General features: G+C 51.3%; 1 protein-coding gene across 2 annotated transcripts in view; it reads right to left on the minus strand.

Moving 5' to 3' along the window:
- NOS3 (nitric oxide synthase 3) overlaps window positions 1–14,828 on the minus strand; it is a 43,781-nt gene extending 28,953 nt beyond the window's left edge. The window contains exons 1-5 of one of the 2 annotated variants that reach the window (XM_081834915.1): window positions 14,607–14,828; window positions 13,772–13,974; window positions 11,723–11,837; window positions 10,359–10,504; window positions 4,401–4,563 (exon numbers count right to left, since the gene is read on the minus strand). In XM_081834915.1, coding sequence (XP_081691041.1) covers window positions 4,401–4,563; window positions 10,359–10,504; window positions 11,723–11,837; window positions 13,772–13,887 — 540 coding nt within the window. In that variant the 5' untranslated portion in view covers window positions 13,888–13,974; window positions 14,607–14,828. Of the gene's footprint in view, window positions 1–4,400; window positions 4,564–10,358; window positions 10,505–11,722; window positions 11,838–13,771; window positions 13,975–14,606 lie in introns of those variants that run through there. The other variant, XM_081834916.1, reaches the window with a different exon arrangement.
- Between the last annotated feature and the right edge of the window lie 4,403 nt (window positions 14,829–19,231).

The raw sequence follows: 19,231 nt of genomic DNA on the forward strand, positions 1-19,231 counted from the left end.
AAATAGAACAAGACATCACAGCCCTCTCATCACGCTACAAACAAACAGGATCTAAAAAACTCCTCAAACTTATAGAACAAAAAAGGAGAGAACTAGACTCCCTAGAAATTAACAAAACAATGATCAACATTCTATACTCTAAACAACGTTTCTACGAATATGGAGGGAAAAACTCCAGATTACTAGCAAATAGATGTAGGAAAAAAGCACTCAAAACAAGAATACACTGCATCACCAAAAAAGACGGCAACATAACATTCTCCCCCGAAGAAATAACCTCAGAATTTGCAGAATTCTACGCCAACCTATACACCTCCCATAACCCACCAGAGAAGGAAATCAGAACATTTCTAGCAGGACTGACCATGCCTACCCTAACTGATGAGGAACAGGAATTCATGGACAGCCCTATCACCCCAGAGGAAATAGATGCGGTCCTCAAAAACCTGAAACCACACAAAGCCCCAGGCCCAGACGGCTTCACAGCAGAATTCTATAGGAAATTCAAAGAACCCTTGATGCCCTACATGACCCGCCTATTCAACGACATCATAAAAGGGGGCCCCATCCCCAAAACCTGGACCCACTCCAAAATAGTCTCCATCCCAAAACCACTAAAAGACAGCCTCAAAGTAGAATCATACCGCCCAATCTCATTAATAAACCAAGACTACAAGATATTCACATCAATCTTGGCCAACCGCCTAAAAATCTTCCTACACAAGTTAATAGCCCCAGACCAGACTGGCTTTGTCCCTGGCCGCAATATAACAGACCCCATCAGGAAACTACTGAACCTGATTGAACACAGCAAGGCAACGAAACTCCCATTGACAATCATGTCCCTAGACATCCTCAAAGCCTTTGATTGCTTGGAGTGGAAATACATATTAGCAGTACTAACTAACATGAAATTTGGCCCCAACTTCCTACAAATCCTCAAACAAATATACTCCCAAGCCTCAGCAAAATGCAGAACTAACAATATGGATTCTAATACTATAGCTATCCAAAGAGGCACAAAACAAGGATGCCCACTGTCTCCCTTCTTATTTATCCTGGCTCTGGAACCCTTAGCAATCCGCATCCGAGCAGCCACAGACATCAAGGGAGTGGAAATAAAAGGCAGAACCTATAAATTAGGGCTCTTTGCAGATGACCTAATGGTCACAACACCAGACCCCATAAGCACAGCAACCTCCCTAATCAGAGAACTCAACACATTTGCAATGGTGTCGGGCCTACAGGTAAATTTTACAAAGTCAGAAGCTATGTGCTTCAACACCCCTCCTCACACCCAAAAAGAACTCACGAAGGTCACCAAAATAAAACTTTGCCACACCAAGTTCAGATACCTAGGGGTACAAATAACCAGAAACCTCAATAAACTGTACCTCCACAACTACAAGCCCCTGTGGCGACAAATTAACAAAGACCTAAAGAGATGGAATAACACGAATTTCACTCTCTCAGACAAAATAGCCATGATCAAAATGATCACACTCCCAAAACTAACTTACCTATTCCAAACCCTCCCAATCTGGATCCCCTCAACACAACTTCGCAGTTGGCAGAGAAAACTACACTCCTTCATCTTCTCACATAAAAAACCAAGAATAAGCCCCAAATACCTGCACCTCCCCACCTCAGAAGGAGGATGGGGAATCCCCAACATAGAAGCATATTACAATGCCAACCAAATACGCCATATAATCCCATATATACTAGAAGATGAGACAAAACAATGGGTACACCTAGAGAGAGACACAATTGAAAACACCTGCACCACAACATACCCACTCCTCCCAAACAAACTAAAGAAAATTCCCACAACACTTAACAGGTACACACAGACCATGCTCAAAGCATGGAAAACACAAATAGGCAAACTCTCCCCAACCCCATCCCCACTAATCCCCCTGGCGTACCACCCATTATTCCACCATGCAGCACAAAACCTCCAGATAAAAACCTGGCGAACCAAAGGCTTATATCGCCTAATAGACTTTTATAAAAATAACAAACCCTTGTCAACACAAGAAATACAAGACAAACTAGAAGACACCCAAATGACCTGGTTAACACAACACCAACTACATGCCTTCTTAAACAACCCAACAGTAAAATCAGCAGCAACTAGGCCCCTGACAGCCTTCGAAAACCTCCTCCTAACAACAAAGGGAAACGGTAAAGGGACGGTATCCGCAATATACAAAATACTACTCCAAAATCCCGCAAATCCCCTAGACACAATCAAAAAACAATGGGAGAATGACATAGGCTATGAGATTAACCCCACTCAATGGACCAGAATGTGGTCTAAACCCCCCTTTAAATCCATATCAACAAAAAGAAAAGAACTCACACTGAAACTCACCTACAGGTGGTACCTAACACCAAGGAAACTAGCGCTAATACACCCAGGAACCTCACCAAAATGCTGGAGAGGGTGCACCTCCTCAGGCACATACCTCCACATGTGGTGGGAGTGTCCCAAAATTCAACTATTCTGGACAACAGCCATACGAGAAATATGTAAAATAACTAAGCAAGTAATAGACATCACCCCAGAATTGGCCCTACTAAACATCTTCCAAGACAACAATGCCCATTTACACCACAAAGAACTCATAACCCACCTGCTCTCAGCAGCCAGAAGCATCATAACCAGACACTGGAGAGACCTGTCAGGAGTAAGCATGGACCAATGGTACCAAATAGTATGGGAAACAGCCCTACTAGAAAAATTAACTAATAAACTGAAACTGACACGGGGACAAACAGAAGAAGACGCCTTCACCCCGGTATGGCTCCCCTTTATCACATACACAGCCCAACAGGACAATGACAATAATCCACCAACAGCATACAAATCAATATGGCTAACCTGATCCAAAACACCCACCCACCTCACTCGCACACGAAAACAAAGATCACCACAGCCAATCACAAGCAAACAATCACACCCTAAGCCAACCCCAACCTCTCTCACCACCAAAGGAACACAAGTGAACAACACAAGCAACGCTGACACCAAACTCTACATACATTAAACATAATAGAAACACCGCCACCCGACCCCACCCCCATCCATCCCCCCCTCTCCCCACCCCCCTTTCTTTTTTATTTCTGTTTTCTTCTCCCCCTAATGCCTCAACAAATGAAACGGATTTGTAAAAACGTTACATGGAAGAAGAAGAAGAAAAAAAAATACGAGGCACTACCCTTCTGTAAAACAAGAAAATCCTTAATAAAAAAAATAAAAAAATAAAAAAAAAAAAAAAGACTGAGCTGGAGGAGAAAAGTGGAATTGAATTAAAAAGCAACCCCCCCCCCCCCCGGAAGCCTGTGAGCGATTTGTGAGAGCACCGGGAGAAGAGAAAGAGAGGTTTTGACAGCTGTCAAAGAGCTGTCAAAGCGGAAGAACAAAAAAGAGAACTTTGTTACGAGGACTTTGCCGGTTACATTTGTTATAAATTGGATATAAATTGTTTAAAACAAGGAATAACAAGTTATTTTGACTGGTGGGCGTGATCTGGAAGGGAATTGAGTTATTGCAATTCACCTAGAGGAGCTGAGGGATATTACAAGTATTGTTGGCTTGGAACTTGAATAGAATTTTTTATCTCCTGGGAAACTGCAGAAATGGAACACTATTTTGTCTACAGAGGTCTACACACTAAAGGAGACAATAGATTTATCTATTGAAGAATGGAAGGGACTTGGCATAATGTTTTGTTCCTGAATAACAGAGCCTCTGCAGAGGAATCAGAAGCTTTTGGAATTAGAACATTTGTGCAGGAGAGCAGGGGGGAAAAAAAAAAGGAGGAGAGAGACCAACAAGAACAACAAGAACAACAAGAATTGGACAAAGTTGGAAGTGGGAACATTTGGGACATCCAGATTTGAAAGGTCTAAAGAAATAAAATTGGAGCTTTTACTCCTAAATATAAAAATCTGGATGGAAGAAATGGGCCTTTTTGAGATAGACTCCTTCCAAGATTGGACATTCGAAATTAAAGATGACTGGTAAAGGACTATGGCCTAGATAGATGTGGGAGCTCCAGGAAGACATCAGACGTTGAAGAACATTGGGAACGCAACCGGGAAAGGGGGGAGGGAAATTTGGAATCCAAAGGGTGTAAAATTATATTTGATTATCTTAATTATATTTTATAATTTTATTTTAATTAATTATATTTGATTATTTTAATCTGTATTGTATATTAAAGGAGGGAACGCGCGGAAGGGAACAGGTCGATTTTAGGGGATGGGAAAATATTTTTAAAATTGGGCTAATGATAATAACCAGGGCTGGGGGGCAGAAGGGTGAAGGCTAGGCAAGAGAAGCCCTGCCCCGGGAAGGGCCATCCTAGCTCAGGGCTCCCTGCTGGACGCACCTGCAGCTTGTTCCACTGGATCCGGCCCAGGCAGCGGGAGGCGTTGCGCCAGGCATGCTTGGCCCCAAAGATCAGCTCTGCCTGCAGCAGCTGGTAGGTCCCTGTCTCCGCAATCTGCTGCTCCACCTCCTGGAGGCGCTGCAGGTGGGCCTGGGACTCGGAGCTGCAGAGAAATGGGGTGGGGGAGGGGCTCAGGTGCTGCAGCAGGTGCAGGCAGGGCAGCGGCAGGGGCTCCTTCTGCCTCCCCACCTGCCCCACAGCCTGCTCTTCCCAAGGCCCCCCAACTCAGGCGAGAACCGACAGCCACCTTCCTCAGACTCCGTTTCAGAATCCCTTTACACTCTCAAGATCATCCTGCCCCACATGCACCCCCCCAACCACTTTGAGGGGTGGAACTGGCACCACTACCAGCAGCTCATGAGGCCCATTCTGCATCTGTAAGAACACCATCATTCATCATTTTTTATTCATATGCCACCTTTCCACAGTTAAAAACAATGCTCAAGGCGGCTTGCAACATGACAGGATTTACATAATTACAAAAGTCATAAACAATAAATAAACCACATCAGAAAAATACACAACCAAATGGAAAACAATTTCCACATAAATCACAGCATTAATATCACAGTTTAAAATGACATAGGTAAAAAATAGCAGAACTTTAAACAAAAAACCAAAACAAAATGGAGCCCTCTCTGCCCAGCAGCAGCAGCAGCCCTTTATAGAGCCCCCCAGCCCCCCCCCCCCAGGCCAGGGGGTGAGTGGCAGGACTGGGGAACATCTTCTAGTGTAGCATCACTGATACCCTTTGGAACTCCCTGCATCAGGCCAATGCCGTCAGTGCACAAATCTATGGTGCCACCGCACCTGGAGGACTGGGTCTGGTTCTGGTCACCTCATCTCAAAAAGGTTATTGGAGAGTTGGAAAAGGTTCAGAAAAGGGCCACCCAAATGATGGCGCAATGGCTCTCTCCTGGGTTTCAAGCAAGGAGTCTCCCTCAGCCCTGCCTGGAGACTCTGCCAGCAGGGGCTGAACCCGGGTCCCTTCTGCATGCAAGGCAGGGGCTCTGCCATGGCGCTAGAGCCTGAGAGCACCCAGAGAACATCCTGGATCAGGCCAAAGGGGGCCTCTTACGGGCACAGAGGGTGTCCCCAACCCATCAGAAGCATTACAGGGACTTGAAATAAAGTGTGTGGGTGTGCATGTACACACACACACACACACACACACAAGGCGCACCCATTCAACCCCCCAGGAACTAACACCTACAGCCATATTACCAGAATAAGGCAAGTAAACCCCATTACCTGAAAAACAGAAATTTACCAAAATAGCCAAACAAATGGCTTTCTTTGGTTCCAAAGGTGATAAAGAGATTGCACAGGGAAGAAGACCTGGGGAAGAAGAGCCCGTCCTCAGGACCCCCCTCCTGACTGGCAGACTGGCCAATATCCTCCTCACACTACATGCAGGGACCTCCATCCCAGGCAGGGGTTCACCAGGTGCAGCAGGAATAGATGGGGCAACTGAATCCAGAGAGCAAAAGGAACAGAAACACTTTCTCTGGAAGGTGAAAGACGGAGTTATAATCGCTGCCTTGAGGGAGAGGGGACACAGCTGGGAACAGATTTCTGCCTGTCCCCAAACCTCCTCCTCTGACATTTCTGCGGTGCTTCTTGACATGTATGGTGGGAAACTCTGGAAACTTTTGAAAGTGGATGTAAGCTTTTGTTTTGGGTTCTTCTTCTTCTTTGCCTGCTTGGGAGTTGGAACCTTGTTGCAACAATAAACAATCAGGATTAATTACTGCTCTTTGGCTTTGCTAACTTGGCGGGCGTCTCTTGCTTGAACTGGACCGATTTGAACCCGCAGGACCAGATCCTGGCAAAGTTGGGAAACCCTTAGGGAACCCTGAGTTGTATTTCCCCTTAACAGAGCCCATCTAGTCCAGCATCCTCTTTGCACAGAGGCCATCAAGGAAGCTCGCAGCCAGGATCCAAGCACAAGAGCTCTCTTCCCCTCCTGCACCTTCCAGCAAGTGGTACCCAGAAGCATCCCTCTCTCTGAGCCCAGAGGCAGGGCAGAGCCATCACCGCCCCACAGCCCAGTGGGGGGCGATTTATGGCCTCCAGGATCAGCCCCACCTGGAGAGGCAAATTGCTGGGGGACCCAAAGGGGGATATGGTGCTCTTGACCTCCGGGGGGCGGGGCAGCATCTGGCCAGGAACCAGTTGAAGCACAATCTGGGCTGCCCCCCCCCCCCCATATTAGGCACCAGGTTCTCCTGACGCTCGTTTTCTTCCGTCCTCCAAAAGCTGGATTTCTTTTTGAGGGTGGAAATTCCCAAGCAGCCGAACCAGGCAGACAAGGTCAAAGCGGGGCGGGGGGGCGGGTGACAGAGTCTGCTGCCAGACAAATGGGAACAGGGTTTGCTCTGCTGCAAAAGACAAGCGCACAGCTTTCCATTCTGCAGGCAAGATAAAGATTTTAGGAGTCATCTGAATGTTTTTGCAAGGGGGGGCAGCAGGCTAGAGAAAAGTTTGCTCCTGACATCAGAGGCTTCTGGCGGGGGGGGGGGCAGGAAGAAACAGCTCAGAGAGGAAAAGTCCTCAGATAACATCCACCCAAGTCAGGAGTCCTGCTGAGAACAAAGGAGTGAAGGCAAAGAGCAGCTCCCTAGGGCCCAGAAGGGGTGCCCCCCGCCCCCTCTCAGGCTTGTCTCCCTGCGTCACAAAGGGGGCTACTCGGGAGTAAGGGGAGGAAAGCTGCTGGGGGGAGGAAGCCTTCTTAGGAGATGGCGAGAGAGCCCTGCCTTCTGCACATTCCAACTGGTGAGCAAGGAGCCGCAGGGATCTCCCCCCCCCCCCCGGAAGAAATCCAAGGGGTGCCAACCTTGGGACGCAGCACTTCGTCCAGGCTCAGGGACTATTGACTCACACCTCTTTCGTCATAGTTGTTGTCAGAGCTGCCTCTAGGTCCCAGCTCACAGAGGACCAACGCCCGGTTGATGTAATGTACAAAAGTCTTTATTGAAGTTTAGTTTCCATTTCAAACCCCAGAGCGTGCAGCCCTACGTCTTGACTTTAGATCGGCGAAGTTCCCTCTGAGTCACTACCCCTTCCGCACCAGTTTAAGATCCTAGCCCGGCTCCACCTCCTGCGCTGTTCCTTCCTCCTCTGGGTCCTTCTGCCCCCTGGGGTTTCCTCCTTCCTGGACTCTTCTGACGCTGACCCCCCTGAGTCTTGCCCTTCCTTCCGGCGGGCTTTGGGACCTGGCTCCCTATCCGGGCTACCTGCTGTGCCGCTCGCCTGTACATTTGAACTTGGCGCGCGCGCCCAGCCGGTAACCTTCCTCCTGACTCATCTCCTCTCGCTGGTGGTGAGAACACTGGTCCCGATTCCTGGGACTCCTCCCCCCTACTGCGCTCTGGTGGGGAAGCTGGTCCTGATTTCCAACTGCTGCTCAGGGAGTCCCCGCTGGCCCCTTCCTTCTGGGGTTTCCCCCTTGGCACCCCCCTCGCCCTGGCCATCGGCGCTCCCTTCTGTGAATCTTCCGATTCGCTGGAGAGACTCGTGGAATCCCTCTGACCACTGTCACTGGCCTACACCCCCCTCGGATTCCTCCCCCTCGCTCTCCATTTGCTCCCTCTCCTGTGTCTCTGCTCCTGAACCCCTGACAGTTGTTATCTTAGGACGGGTGGAAATCTCTGACTGGACAGTGGCATTTGGAAGCAGGTGGGAGAGGAAGTGTGTGGGGCGCAGGCATTGGGGAACTGAATGTTCCCATAGATCAGCCTTCTTGAGAGCGGGGGGGGGGGGGTTTGAACCACCTGGAGGAAGCCATGGCAGAGGAGGCTGGGGGTGGATCATCAGGAGTGGACTCTGCGAGGGAATCGGGGTTGCTCCCACATCATGTCCCTTACAGATAGGTAGCCGTGTTGGTCTGCCATAGTCAAAACAAAATAAAAAAAATTCCTTCCAGTAGCACCTTAAAGACCAACTAAGTTAGTTCTAGGTATGAGCTTTCGTGTGCATGCACACTTCTTCAGATACCAAAAAGTGTGCATGCACACGAAAGCTCATACCTAGAACTAACTTAGTTGGTCTTTAAGGTGCTACTGGAAGGAATTTTTTTATTTTGTTTGGATCATGTCCCTTAGATTGCTTCTGAGATAGGAATTTTGAGGTCTTAAAGGTAAAGAGACCCCTGACCATTAGGTCCAGTCATGGTCGACTCTGGAGTTGTGGCGCTCATCTCGCTTTATTGGCCGAGGGAGCCGGCGTACAGCTTCTGGGTCATGTGGCCAGCATGACTAAGCCGCTTCTGGCGAACCAGAGCAGCACACGGAAATGCCGTTTACCTTCGCGCTGGTGCGGTACCTATTTATCTACTTGCACTTTGACGTGCTTTCGAACTGCTAGGTGGGCAGGAGCTGGGACCAAGCAACGGGAGCTCACCCCGTCACGGGGATTCAAACCTCCAACCTTCTGACCGGCAAGCCCTAGGCTCTGGTTTAACCCACAGCGCCACCCGCGTCCCTTTGAGGTCTTAGATATATGTTAAATGTTCGTAAGTGTACCAACCAAGCACGTACATAGATCAGCACAGGAAGACCGACCTGGAACCATTTTTGATTCCCAAACTGTCCCAAACTGACCAAATGATTTCTCTACAAGGTCAAAGGAAAATGGAAAAGCCTCCCCATTGTCTTTTCCCTCACAAATCCTGTCTTAAGGGCATGTCTGTGTTTGAATAGGGTGAGCCTGTGACCTGACTCAGGAACTAAGTATTTATCATTACTAAGTATTTATCATTATAAAAGACTGGCCAGGCTCCCCAGGGTATCCAATCAAGTAAGCAGGCAATCCAATCAAGTGACCATTAAACAGGTAACCTGTCAGACGAGATAAACAAGTCACTCAGATTTCTGTTGTAGACCACCTTTTCCTGTGATGTAGGTATGCTGTTTGTGGGGGTGGTCTTGGGTTACACCCCTTCTGTGATGTAGGTATGATGTATGGAAGGGTGGTCTTCAGCTCCAGGGCAGGGAATTTAAAATGTCTATATAAAGGCAGGCACACCTTGGTTCTGGGTTCCTCCTCCTTTCCTGCATGTGAGGGGAGCACCCTGTTGCAACAGATCAATAAAGATCAGGCCTACTAGCTGCTTTGCTTCTCAGTATTCTCTGGCAGGCTTCTGCTATTTTCTCCTACCAATAGGGAACCTATGTAAGCCCTCTATATGGGCTCTTGGGTACCCCATAAGGGGAAAAGGGCAGATTTTGTTTACAACACTTCCCCACAATTGGCTGTAAGTGGAATCACAACCACAATGCCATATTGCACTTGATATAATGCTCTGCTATCCAGCGGACCCTGCCCCACGGCCAAGACCCTCCTACACGCAAAACTAAGTCCTGTTCAGCAAAAATCTCCAGCATTATTTGTTAAAAGCTTCCACCTTGCAAGTTCTGCCCCTTTTACCATGCTAAACGGGAAGCAATGAAGGCTGCAAACAGGAATCTACTAACTAAAAGAACAAATCTCCTTTGTGGTTGAAAAAACAGGAAGCTACTAACTAATGGGGCATGAGTCCTGAAAAGCCTTAACCGCTCCCTGCAAGCTCCAAAGCAGGCAATGCTGCTATTGCATTTCACAGGAACATACAAAGCTCACCCCAAGTCAGGTCCAAAGTAGGAAAATGGATAGCAGAGCACGGAAATGCCAGGCTTGGAGAACAATGTCTGGATTCTGTAAGTGGCCAGCAGATTGCCATTCCAGGCAAGGTGGCTCGGGGGAGGCAGGAGCCCCCCCCCCGGAGGAGGATAGGACGTGGGCCGGGCCCCACATTGACTGAAGGAAGCCTCAAGAGCCTGGTCTGGGCGCAGCTTCGCCATGGCACCCACTGCCCCCACCTGCCAGAGATGGGGCTGAGCAAGGCTCCCAGAGACTCACCGTTTCATGGAGTGGTAGTAGAGGTTAATGAAGTCCCGCGCCAGGGGCAGGAGCTCTTCCGTGGGGCGGGGGCCCTCCGAAGCAGCACACATCTGCTTGGGGAACATGACGGAGCCCAGGCAGCGCCTCTCATTGCACGGCACATTCTGCAGAGAAAGAGGGAGAGGGGGCTGCAGCGGCGAAGGCTCTTCACTCCCCAGCCCCACCGGGAGGCTCCCCTTCCCAGCCGCAACATCCATCTCCTGACCAGCGTCTGCCCTCCCCGCTGACACAGGGCTGGTTGGCCCCTGAAGCCAGGCAGGGGAACCCCTGGACCCCCAGATGTGGGGGGGCCTTTCATCAGCCCAGTTGGTCTGGGATTATATGGGGCCTGGGAGCTCCAGAACATCTGGTCACCTTCTGTACCAAAAGGACACGGAAGAGTTGGAAACGATTTGGAAAAAAGCAGCCCAGATGGTCAGGGGGATGGAGTGATTCCCCCAGGAAGAAGTTTGTAAAATTATGCCTGGCATAGAGAAAGTGGGGTGACAAGAGCTTTCCTCCCTCTCTCTGAAGACTGGAACTTGTGGACACGCAAGGAAGCCCAGGGCTGGAAGGGTCAGGAGAGACCCAAGAGAGCCCTTCTTTAGGCAGCACCAAGTTAAACTATGGAACTCACTTCCCCAGGAGGCAGGATGGCCGCCAACCTGGGTGGCTTTAAAAGAGGATTAGAGAAATGCATGGAGGAGGGGGGGCTACCAATGGCAAGGAGCCCCCAGGGGTGGGCTCTGCCGGAGGCGGCCATGCTTCTGCACCCCTGGTGCTGGAACCCCCAGGAGGGGGAGAGAGTTGCCCTGGGGCTGGGATCCCCCATGTGGGCTTCTCTCTGGGCATCTGGTTCACCTGTGTGAAAGGGAAGCTGGGCTAGACGGGCCCCCTTGGGCCTGATCCAGCAGGCTCTCCTTCTGCTCTTAGGCAGAGCTGGCCCACCCACAAGGTGAAGGGGCAGGATCCTGGGGGGCAGCTGATCTGGCCTGGACAGACTGCATCGCCCACTGTGGCTGTGGAGGCGGATCGGTTTCCTCCTCCTCCTCTTCTCTCTCTCTCTCTCTCTCTCTCTCTCTCTCTCTCTCTCTCTCCCACCCCTGCTGTCTTGGGCCAGCCCTGTTCTTAAGTATATTTGGAAGAGGGTGGAGAACGCAGAAGGTGACAACGTGTTGACTCACTTCCTCGGGATTCGGGTTGGGGGGCTGGGATTTGCCACGGGCAGAGAGGTGAGCATCATCAGCTACCGAAGGCAAGCCTACTGCCGGCTGGCTGACTGAGGAACCCAAGGGAGGGGAGCCCCCCCACCTCGCCCCCCCACTCCACCTCAGAGGCCTCACCTGCAAGGTCTGGGCATTGAGAGTGTCATACAGGATGGAGCCCGTCTGCCAGTTCTTCAGCCGAGTGTACTTGGGGGCCTCGGTGGGGCGCTCAGCTGGGTGGACAACTGGGCAGCTGGAATCAGAGAATCACAGAACTGAAGAGCTGGGAGGGACCCCCAGGGGTCATCTAGCCCAACCCCCTGCAAGGCGGGAACCCCAACTAAAGCATTCCAGGCAGGTCAACCTCAAAAGCAGGGGAAGACATGACCCCCCCACCGCCAATCTGCAAGCCAACCCTGAGATGATGCCCCCAAACCCAGGTCCCCAGAAAAAAGGGAGAGTCAGGGAGGGATCCCGATGCTGGGAGAGGGGAAGGCAAGGCAGTCCGATCTGGGGGTGGGGAGAAAAGTTGACTTGGGGGCCCAGAGCAATGGCAGGGAAAGGAGGCAGGGGGAGGGGTCACAAAGGACACCTAGGCCAGGCCCCCTCCAGAGGGAAACCTTGTGCCCCCCAGAGCAGCTCAGCGCCTGCCATGCAGAAAATGGGATGGGGGCTCTGGGCCTGTCACTTGGCCCAACCGATTCCCACAAGGCCGGGGAGAGGATTGGATGGGACAAGTCCTCCCTGGGAGGGAGAGCAGATCCAAAGGGAGGCCCAAAGAGAAGGCCAGCGTGCTTAAAAGGGGGGGGGGATCTGGGACCAGGGGAGGGTTTTAAGCAGGGGGCACCTGTTAGGGATTCCCCAGCTGCAATTTTGGCATTGCAGGAGGGGCAGACTGGATGACCCTTGGGGTCCCTTCCAACACTGCAGGTCTCAGAGTCGAACAAGTGATGAAGCCAAGCTGCGGAGGGCCAGGAGGCAACCCTGGGAACCCCTGGCATGGGAGGAAAGCCCACCTAGGGAGTCCTTCTGATGCCAGCAGAGGAGCTGAGGACACCTGCTCTTCCTCCAAGGGATCCCATCTGGCTTGACCCCAGCAAAGTCCATGGAATCCTGGAATTGTGTGTTTGGAAGGGGACCCAGCCCCCTGCAGCGCAGGATTCCCAGCTAAAGAATCCCAGGCAGATGGATGGCCAGCCAACCTCTCTTTAAAAGCCTCCAATGAGGAAGAGCCAGCCATCATTCAAGGGAGTCCCTGTCCCTGTCAGACAACCCAAACCCTCAGAAATCCCTTCCTAGTTGTCCAGCAACACTAACGTTGACTCAGAATTTCCTTCCTTGCTGCTTCAATCCATCCGTTCGGCTCCTCTCTTCTGGAGCAGGAGAAAGAAAGCTTGCTGCCTCTTCTGCATGAGAGCCCTTCCCATATCTGAAGACCGAGAGGAGATACGAGAGCCGTCTTCAAATATCTCAAGGGCCTTGACATGGAAGAGGGAGCAAGCTGGTTTTCTGCTCTTCTGGAGAGAAGGACCCAAACCCATGGCTCCAAGTCACAAGCAAAGAGATTCCGACTCAACATCAGGAAGAGCATTCTGACAGTAAGAAGGTGGGGGGGCTTTTAAGCAGAGGTTCATAGACTCAGAGGAGGGACCCCAGGGGTCATCCAGTCCACCCCCCTGCAATGCAGGAATCTCAGCTCAAACATCCAGGACAGGTGGCCAGCCAAGCTCTGCTTAAAAACCTCCAAGGAAGGAGAGGCCACTACCTTCGGAGGGAGTCTGTTCCGCTGTCAAAAAGCTCTGGATATTGATGGCTTTTGTTGAGATTCCTGCATCGCAGGGGGTTGGATGAGATGACTCTCAGGGCCCCTTCCAACTCTGCCATCTGATGGTCCTATGATTCTATGTCATCCCTCCATCTTCTCTTCTGCCGGCTAAACAAACCCAACTCCCGCAACCGTTCCTTGCAAGGCTTTGTTTCCAGATATTTAAACACAGCTCTGCAATCACCCACCCACCTTCTCCTGTCCAGGCTGGATGTCCCCAACTTCCTCAACCCCCAACAGTCCTTCTGGACTCCCTGCAGGTCCTCTCCTCTCCCACCCGCAAACGTGGCTCCCAAAGTCCCCCCCCCCTCCACAACCAGCCAGCCCTCTGGGCTCTCGGCTGAGGCCCCTTCTGCTATCACCTGCACTTCTTGGTGGGGACGCTTTCTTCCGCGATGGACGCCCGGTGCCTGGAGCAGAGGTCAAGACTCCAGAAGTGGGTCTGGGAGGGGGAAAGGGCCCCCGGCAAGTTCCCCATGGCGCTGCGCACCAAGTCCTAGCAGAGAGTGGCTCTCTCTGGAGCAATGTGCCGCTGGTGCCAGGAACTCCCTTTTCTTCCTGCCTGCTGAGAAAGGGAACAGCGGGGGTGGGGGTGGGATTATGGCCTTGCCTTCCCCATCCGCCCAGACGGACAAAGCCGGGACAAGGGGCAGGGCGGGGGGTTGGCTGGGGGGCTGGGCTCCCTCCAAAAGTGGGGAGAGAATGGCACACATTTAGCACCCCCACTCCCCAAATAGCAAAGAGCCGGGATGCCAGTTGGGAAGGACAGGAGGGAGAGAGAAGAAAACAGGTGGCAGACTGGGGAAGGGGAGCGAGGGGGTCTCACCCTCTCAGCCCCCCACCCCAAACTGGAGCTCAGAATGGCCACCTGTCAGGGATTCTGGAGGTGCAATTTTTGGTAAAAATGCAGATGAAGACGGGAGGTCAAAGGGCCTCCTCTGAATTTCACCCCCAAACGTGACTGCTTTGTGGCAGGGCTGCCCAGAAGAGGGGCTATGGGGTTGGGCTGGATGACCTCTGGGTCAGTGACCTGCAAAGGGAACCCCTGGGCCCTGAAGAGGGGCTCTGCCTTTCATTTCCCAATGGGAAATCTGAGCCCCATCCTGGCATGCCAAGGGCCAGGTCCTCCTCCTCCTCCTCCTGAAGCCCAGAGAAGCATCCAGGGGGGCGCCAGGCAGCCTCTGTCCATGCACTGACCTTGCCCAGGGGAGGCCTCTGGACCTCAACAAGGAGGAACTGTAGGATGGTCGGGTTGGAAGGGACCCCCCAAGGTCATCCAGTCCAACCCCTGCAAGTCCTGAGGCTCGCTCCTCTTCCATCCAGGGCAGCCTCACCACCATCTATTTCCTCTGCATTTTTACTGAAAAGGTTCAGCAAGAGAGACTCTTGAATGATCAAGATCAAGATTGTGGTGATGCAAGGGCTGGGAGGGCACATCCTGCAGCCAGGTGCCTCTGAGTCAGCCCCCAATTCCTGGACCAGCACCTCTGAGAAGGGAGGGGGCTTCCAGGAAGAGAGCCATCCCTGCTTCCTGTGGGAGGGAGTTCCGCAGTTCCAACTATGGACTTTTGTCTGTCCTGAGTCATCTGACCTTCAGCGTCATGGCATGTTCACAAGCTCTGCCATCAGGAGACGGGAGAAAAACTTCTCCTTGCCCACTTTCTCTGTGCCAGGCATGATTTTTTGCCCATCCATCGTGTCCCCCTTGGATAACTCGCTTCGTTTTCTCCAGCTGCGATCCCATTGCAGGGGTTGGGCTAGATGACCGCTTGGTCCCTTCCAACTCCACTGTTCTCAGGTTCACAAAAAGCCCCCGCTGTGTGGGACGTGGGCAGGAGATGGTGTTTGCCTCAAGAAACCATCAGAGCTTGGGGCCAGAGTGTGGGGCTTGCAGGATACTGGGGGGGGGGTGTCTGCATCTTGGAAGCCCCCTCCCAAGCCCCACTGCCCTTGGCCTGGCCACATCAAGCCGCCTGTTGTTCTCCCAGAGTGTTGGAGACAGGAAGCCACACCTTTGCTTTCTGCTTCCATTTCCTTCCTCAGTCTTGGGAGGAACCACATATGAAGCGCTGGAGGCAACACGCAGGGAAGGAAGGAGGGAGGGGAACCCCCCAGGCACTGAAATTTGGGGGGGGGGGAGCCTACTGGATGAGGAAGGCAGAGCTGCTTGGAAGTGCCAAGGGGGTGCCATCATATCCCCTCCCCTGGCACTGACCCTGGGCAGCCTAGTCTCTCTCCAGTTACAAGAGTCCCCACATCCCAACTTGCCCCCCCCCCCAGATCCAGGCTGATGGACCACCTGCCTGCGGCTTCCTCAACCCCCCCTCAATGAAAACAGGGAGCAGGGCCTGTTTTCCTGTTGTGCCAACCAAATGCGGCTGGCAAGGGGCTGGATTTATGCCAATGATGGGAGTCAACTCAGCCCGCTTGGCAGATAGAACACCCACTTTCTGGTTGCTTTGCCCTCCTCCCCCCCCAAAAAAAAATCTGGGCTTAGGGGTCCCCTCCCCCTGGAGGCTCCCTAGAGCACCAGCCTGAGTCTGCCTTGGACCAGACAGAAGACTTGCAATATCTAGAGGTGGGATCAGATTTTTAAATTATTTTGAAGTGGGATTCAGTGAATTTCATGCAGCCATTTTTGCCTGCGTATCTTCATTATTTCTTCAATTCCGAAAGGGTGGCCAGTTGCTATTTCATGAAGGGGTGGGGCCTCAAAAGGAGACCAAGGACTGACGACACGCCTGACATGCAGCCAGATGCAAATCGAATGACCCTGCAAGTCTATGGAGGCAGATCTTTGGACTGGCGCTGGGCCCAGAGCGCACCCAGATAAGGCGCAGAGAGGAAGCCCCCCCCCAGGCCCCGTGCTGGGCTTCCAAGGCCGGGTTTCTGGTCCGTCTCCACTGGACTGAATCCAAAAGGCACACCTTTCAAAATAGCCCTGCTAGTGCATTGCCTCTCAAACCAGCTTCACGCCAACTGGAGTCCCTAATTTATTTTAGATATTTATTTACTTATTAAATTTCCATACTGCCCTTCATCCAAGGATCACAGGGTAGTTTACAAAATAAAAACACAAAAAAATAGATAACATTTTACCAAACAAAAACCAGGCAGAGGGCCTTCTCGGTGGTGGCGCCCGCCCTGTGGAAGGCCCTCCCACCAGATGTCAAGGAAAGAAACAACTATCTGACTTTTAGAAGACATCTGAAAGCAGCCCTGTATCAGGTGATATTTAATGTTTGATGTTTTATCGTGTTTTTAATATTCTGTTGGGAGCTGCCCAGAGTGGCTGGGGAAACCCAGCCAGATAGGTAGGGTATAAATAATAAGTTGTTGTTATTATTATTATTATTATTATTATTATTATTATTATTATTATCAGCATCAGCATCATTACAGTTTTAAAGGTTGTAGATTGTACAATTAGCGAAAGGCCTGGGAGAAAAGGAATGTTTCTGCCTGGTGCCTAAGGATATATAGGGAAGGAGCCAGGAGCAGTGTTAGAAACTGAGGGAAAGAGAAGAGAAGAGAAGAGAAGAGAAGAGAAGAGAAGAGAAGAGAAGAGAGGCATAGCCCCATGCAGAGCAGGCGACCTCCCAGCCATCCAGCCTGGGGAGCCACCTACTGATGGTTCCTCAGAGGGGCAAGCAGCGTCTGGGGGAGCCCTAAGAGGCAAGCAGGGGGCACGGGAGGGGTAGAGGAGAACCAGACTCCCTGGATCAAATTCACAGAATCAGAGAACTGTAGAGTTGGAAGGGGCCGCAAGGGTCATCTAGTCCAACCCCTGCAATGCAATGCAGGCATCTTTGGCTCCATGTGGGGCTCAAACCCACGACCCTGCGATCAAGAGTCTTGTGCTCCAACGGCCGAGCTAGCCCTCAGTTCCTCCATTTAGTTGACTTAATTAAATACAGGTAACTCGCAACAGGCACACATTTAACTGATGTGCATTCAGCTTTACATGCTTGGCTAATAGAAATAATAATCAAAACATTAAAAGGGGGTCAGGCGTCTGGGGGGAAAGGCTTTGGCAATCCCATCCACTACTGAACCCAGTGTCTTTTGACTTCACAATTTTGGCTTTATGCACCATCCCTTGAACATAACCACAGAGTAAGTTGAGAGTTGCCGGAAGGTTTCAGTTAGATTTTGAATAAATGTGCAATTAATTTTTGATGCTTTGAATTTTATTGCGTTATTAACTTCCTTAATGGGTCATGCAAACGGCTGTTCTGAATAATGCTTTTTATGAGGTAGAGAAGGGGGCCCTGGGATTAGGGGACCAAGGGGGCAGGGCATGGGCGTAGCCAAGGGGGGGGGGGCTATCAAGCAAATCAATAAATACTTAACTGAGGTTCTGCCCCACCCCCAACATGAAGCCTGGCTAAGCCTATGGGGCAGGACCCACATCAGCATTTGAGACCGACTGATCAAAGGACAGGTTCCTAAAACAAGGAGAAGTCATTCAACTAAGCCACCGGCCTTAGCAGCCACATTATATATTGAAATACAGGATCTTTTCTTTGAATTATGTGAAAGTTGGATCATTGCTAAAATTGAGGCCAGCAATCGCAGATGCAGTTTAATTCACGGCCCAGTAATGTTCTGCTATTACATGGTTTAGCTGTTGCCCTGAGATGCTCTGAGTGACCAGCATGGAGAAGAGCCACCTCCAAACAAGGCAGCCGATAAATAAATCTTAAATAATGTTTATGGATACAAAGACGAGTCATTTCTCTTGCATCCCATCAAAGTAGGCTAGATAAAGCAAGGAAATTAATGGGTAATGATGGTTCACCTGCCTAACAAATCCGTATTCCTGCTTACGAATTAATGCTTGGAGGAGACTGAACTGCTGAATCCGTTTCAGTCTGGCTTCAGGCCCAGTCGTGGCACAGAAACTGCCCTGGCCGATGACATTGGCCAGGAGAGGGGGGGGTATGGCAACCTTCCTCTTCTCCTTGACCTTTCAGGGGCTTCCAGGGCCCTTGGTCATGGCGTCCGTCTGGAGGGAGAAAATGGGTGGAGAAAAGTTTTTCTCCCTCCCCCAGAGTACTGAAACTCCTGGCCATCCAAGCTGAATGTTGAGAGATTCAGGACACAGAAAAGGAAGCCCTTCTTCACACAGCACATTGTTAAACTGTGGAACTCACTGCCACAGCAAGCAGAGCAGAGCCATCCTGGCTAGGAGCCATCAAGCGCCCTCTCCTCCTCTATGGGTTTGTCCAATCCTCTTTTGAAGCCATCCACGGTGGTGGTCATTCCTGCCTCCTGTGGGAGGGAGTTCCACAGTTCAAATCTGTGCTGCTCTCCTCCTCCTCTTCCACACCTTTCCTCTCTTGCCTCCCCTTCAGTTTGCAATGCCCTTCCCTCCTAGAGATCAGGGGTCTTGCCTCAGAGTCATAGCATCATAGAACTCTAGCTTGGGAGGGACCACTAGGGGTCATCCAGTCTAACCCTCTGCAAGGCAGAAACTTCTCCAGACTTTACCATTCCCCTTGAGTTACCAGCAATCCTTGGCCTCCCCACCCCAGTCCTCCAGCAGAAGCTGCCTTCCTACCTGGGGGGGGCCTGGCCTGCCTCCTCCTGGCGCCTGCTTCACCTGGGCTAATGGGCTGCAAACAGGCCCTTGAGCCAGGAAGACACCGAGGTTTGATGTTCTGTTGCCAAAAGAAAAAACGGTTTTAAAATGGCTTTTCCTGCCTCATTAGCTGCAAAAAGGCAACCAATTAGTTTCCGAAAAAGACAGGGCTTGGAGGAAGCCACGGCTTCCACAGGGCGGGCGCCACCACCGAGGCGCTCACGCAGGCGCTCACGCA

Source organism: Podarcis erhardii (assembly GCF_964252035.2).
Source record: "Podarcis erhardii genome assembly, chromosome: 12".
Lineage (NCBI taxonomy): Eukaryota > Metazoa > Chordata > Lepidosauria > Squamata > Lacertidae > Podarcis > Podarcis erhardii.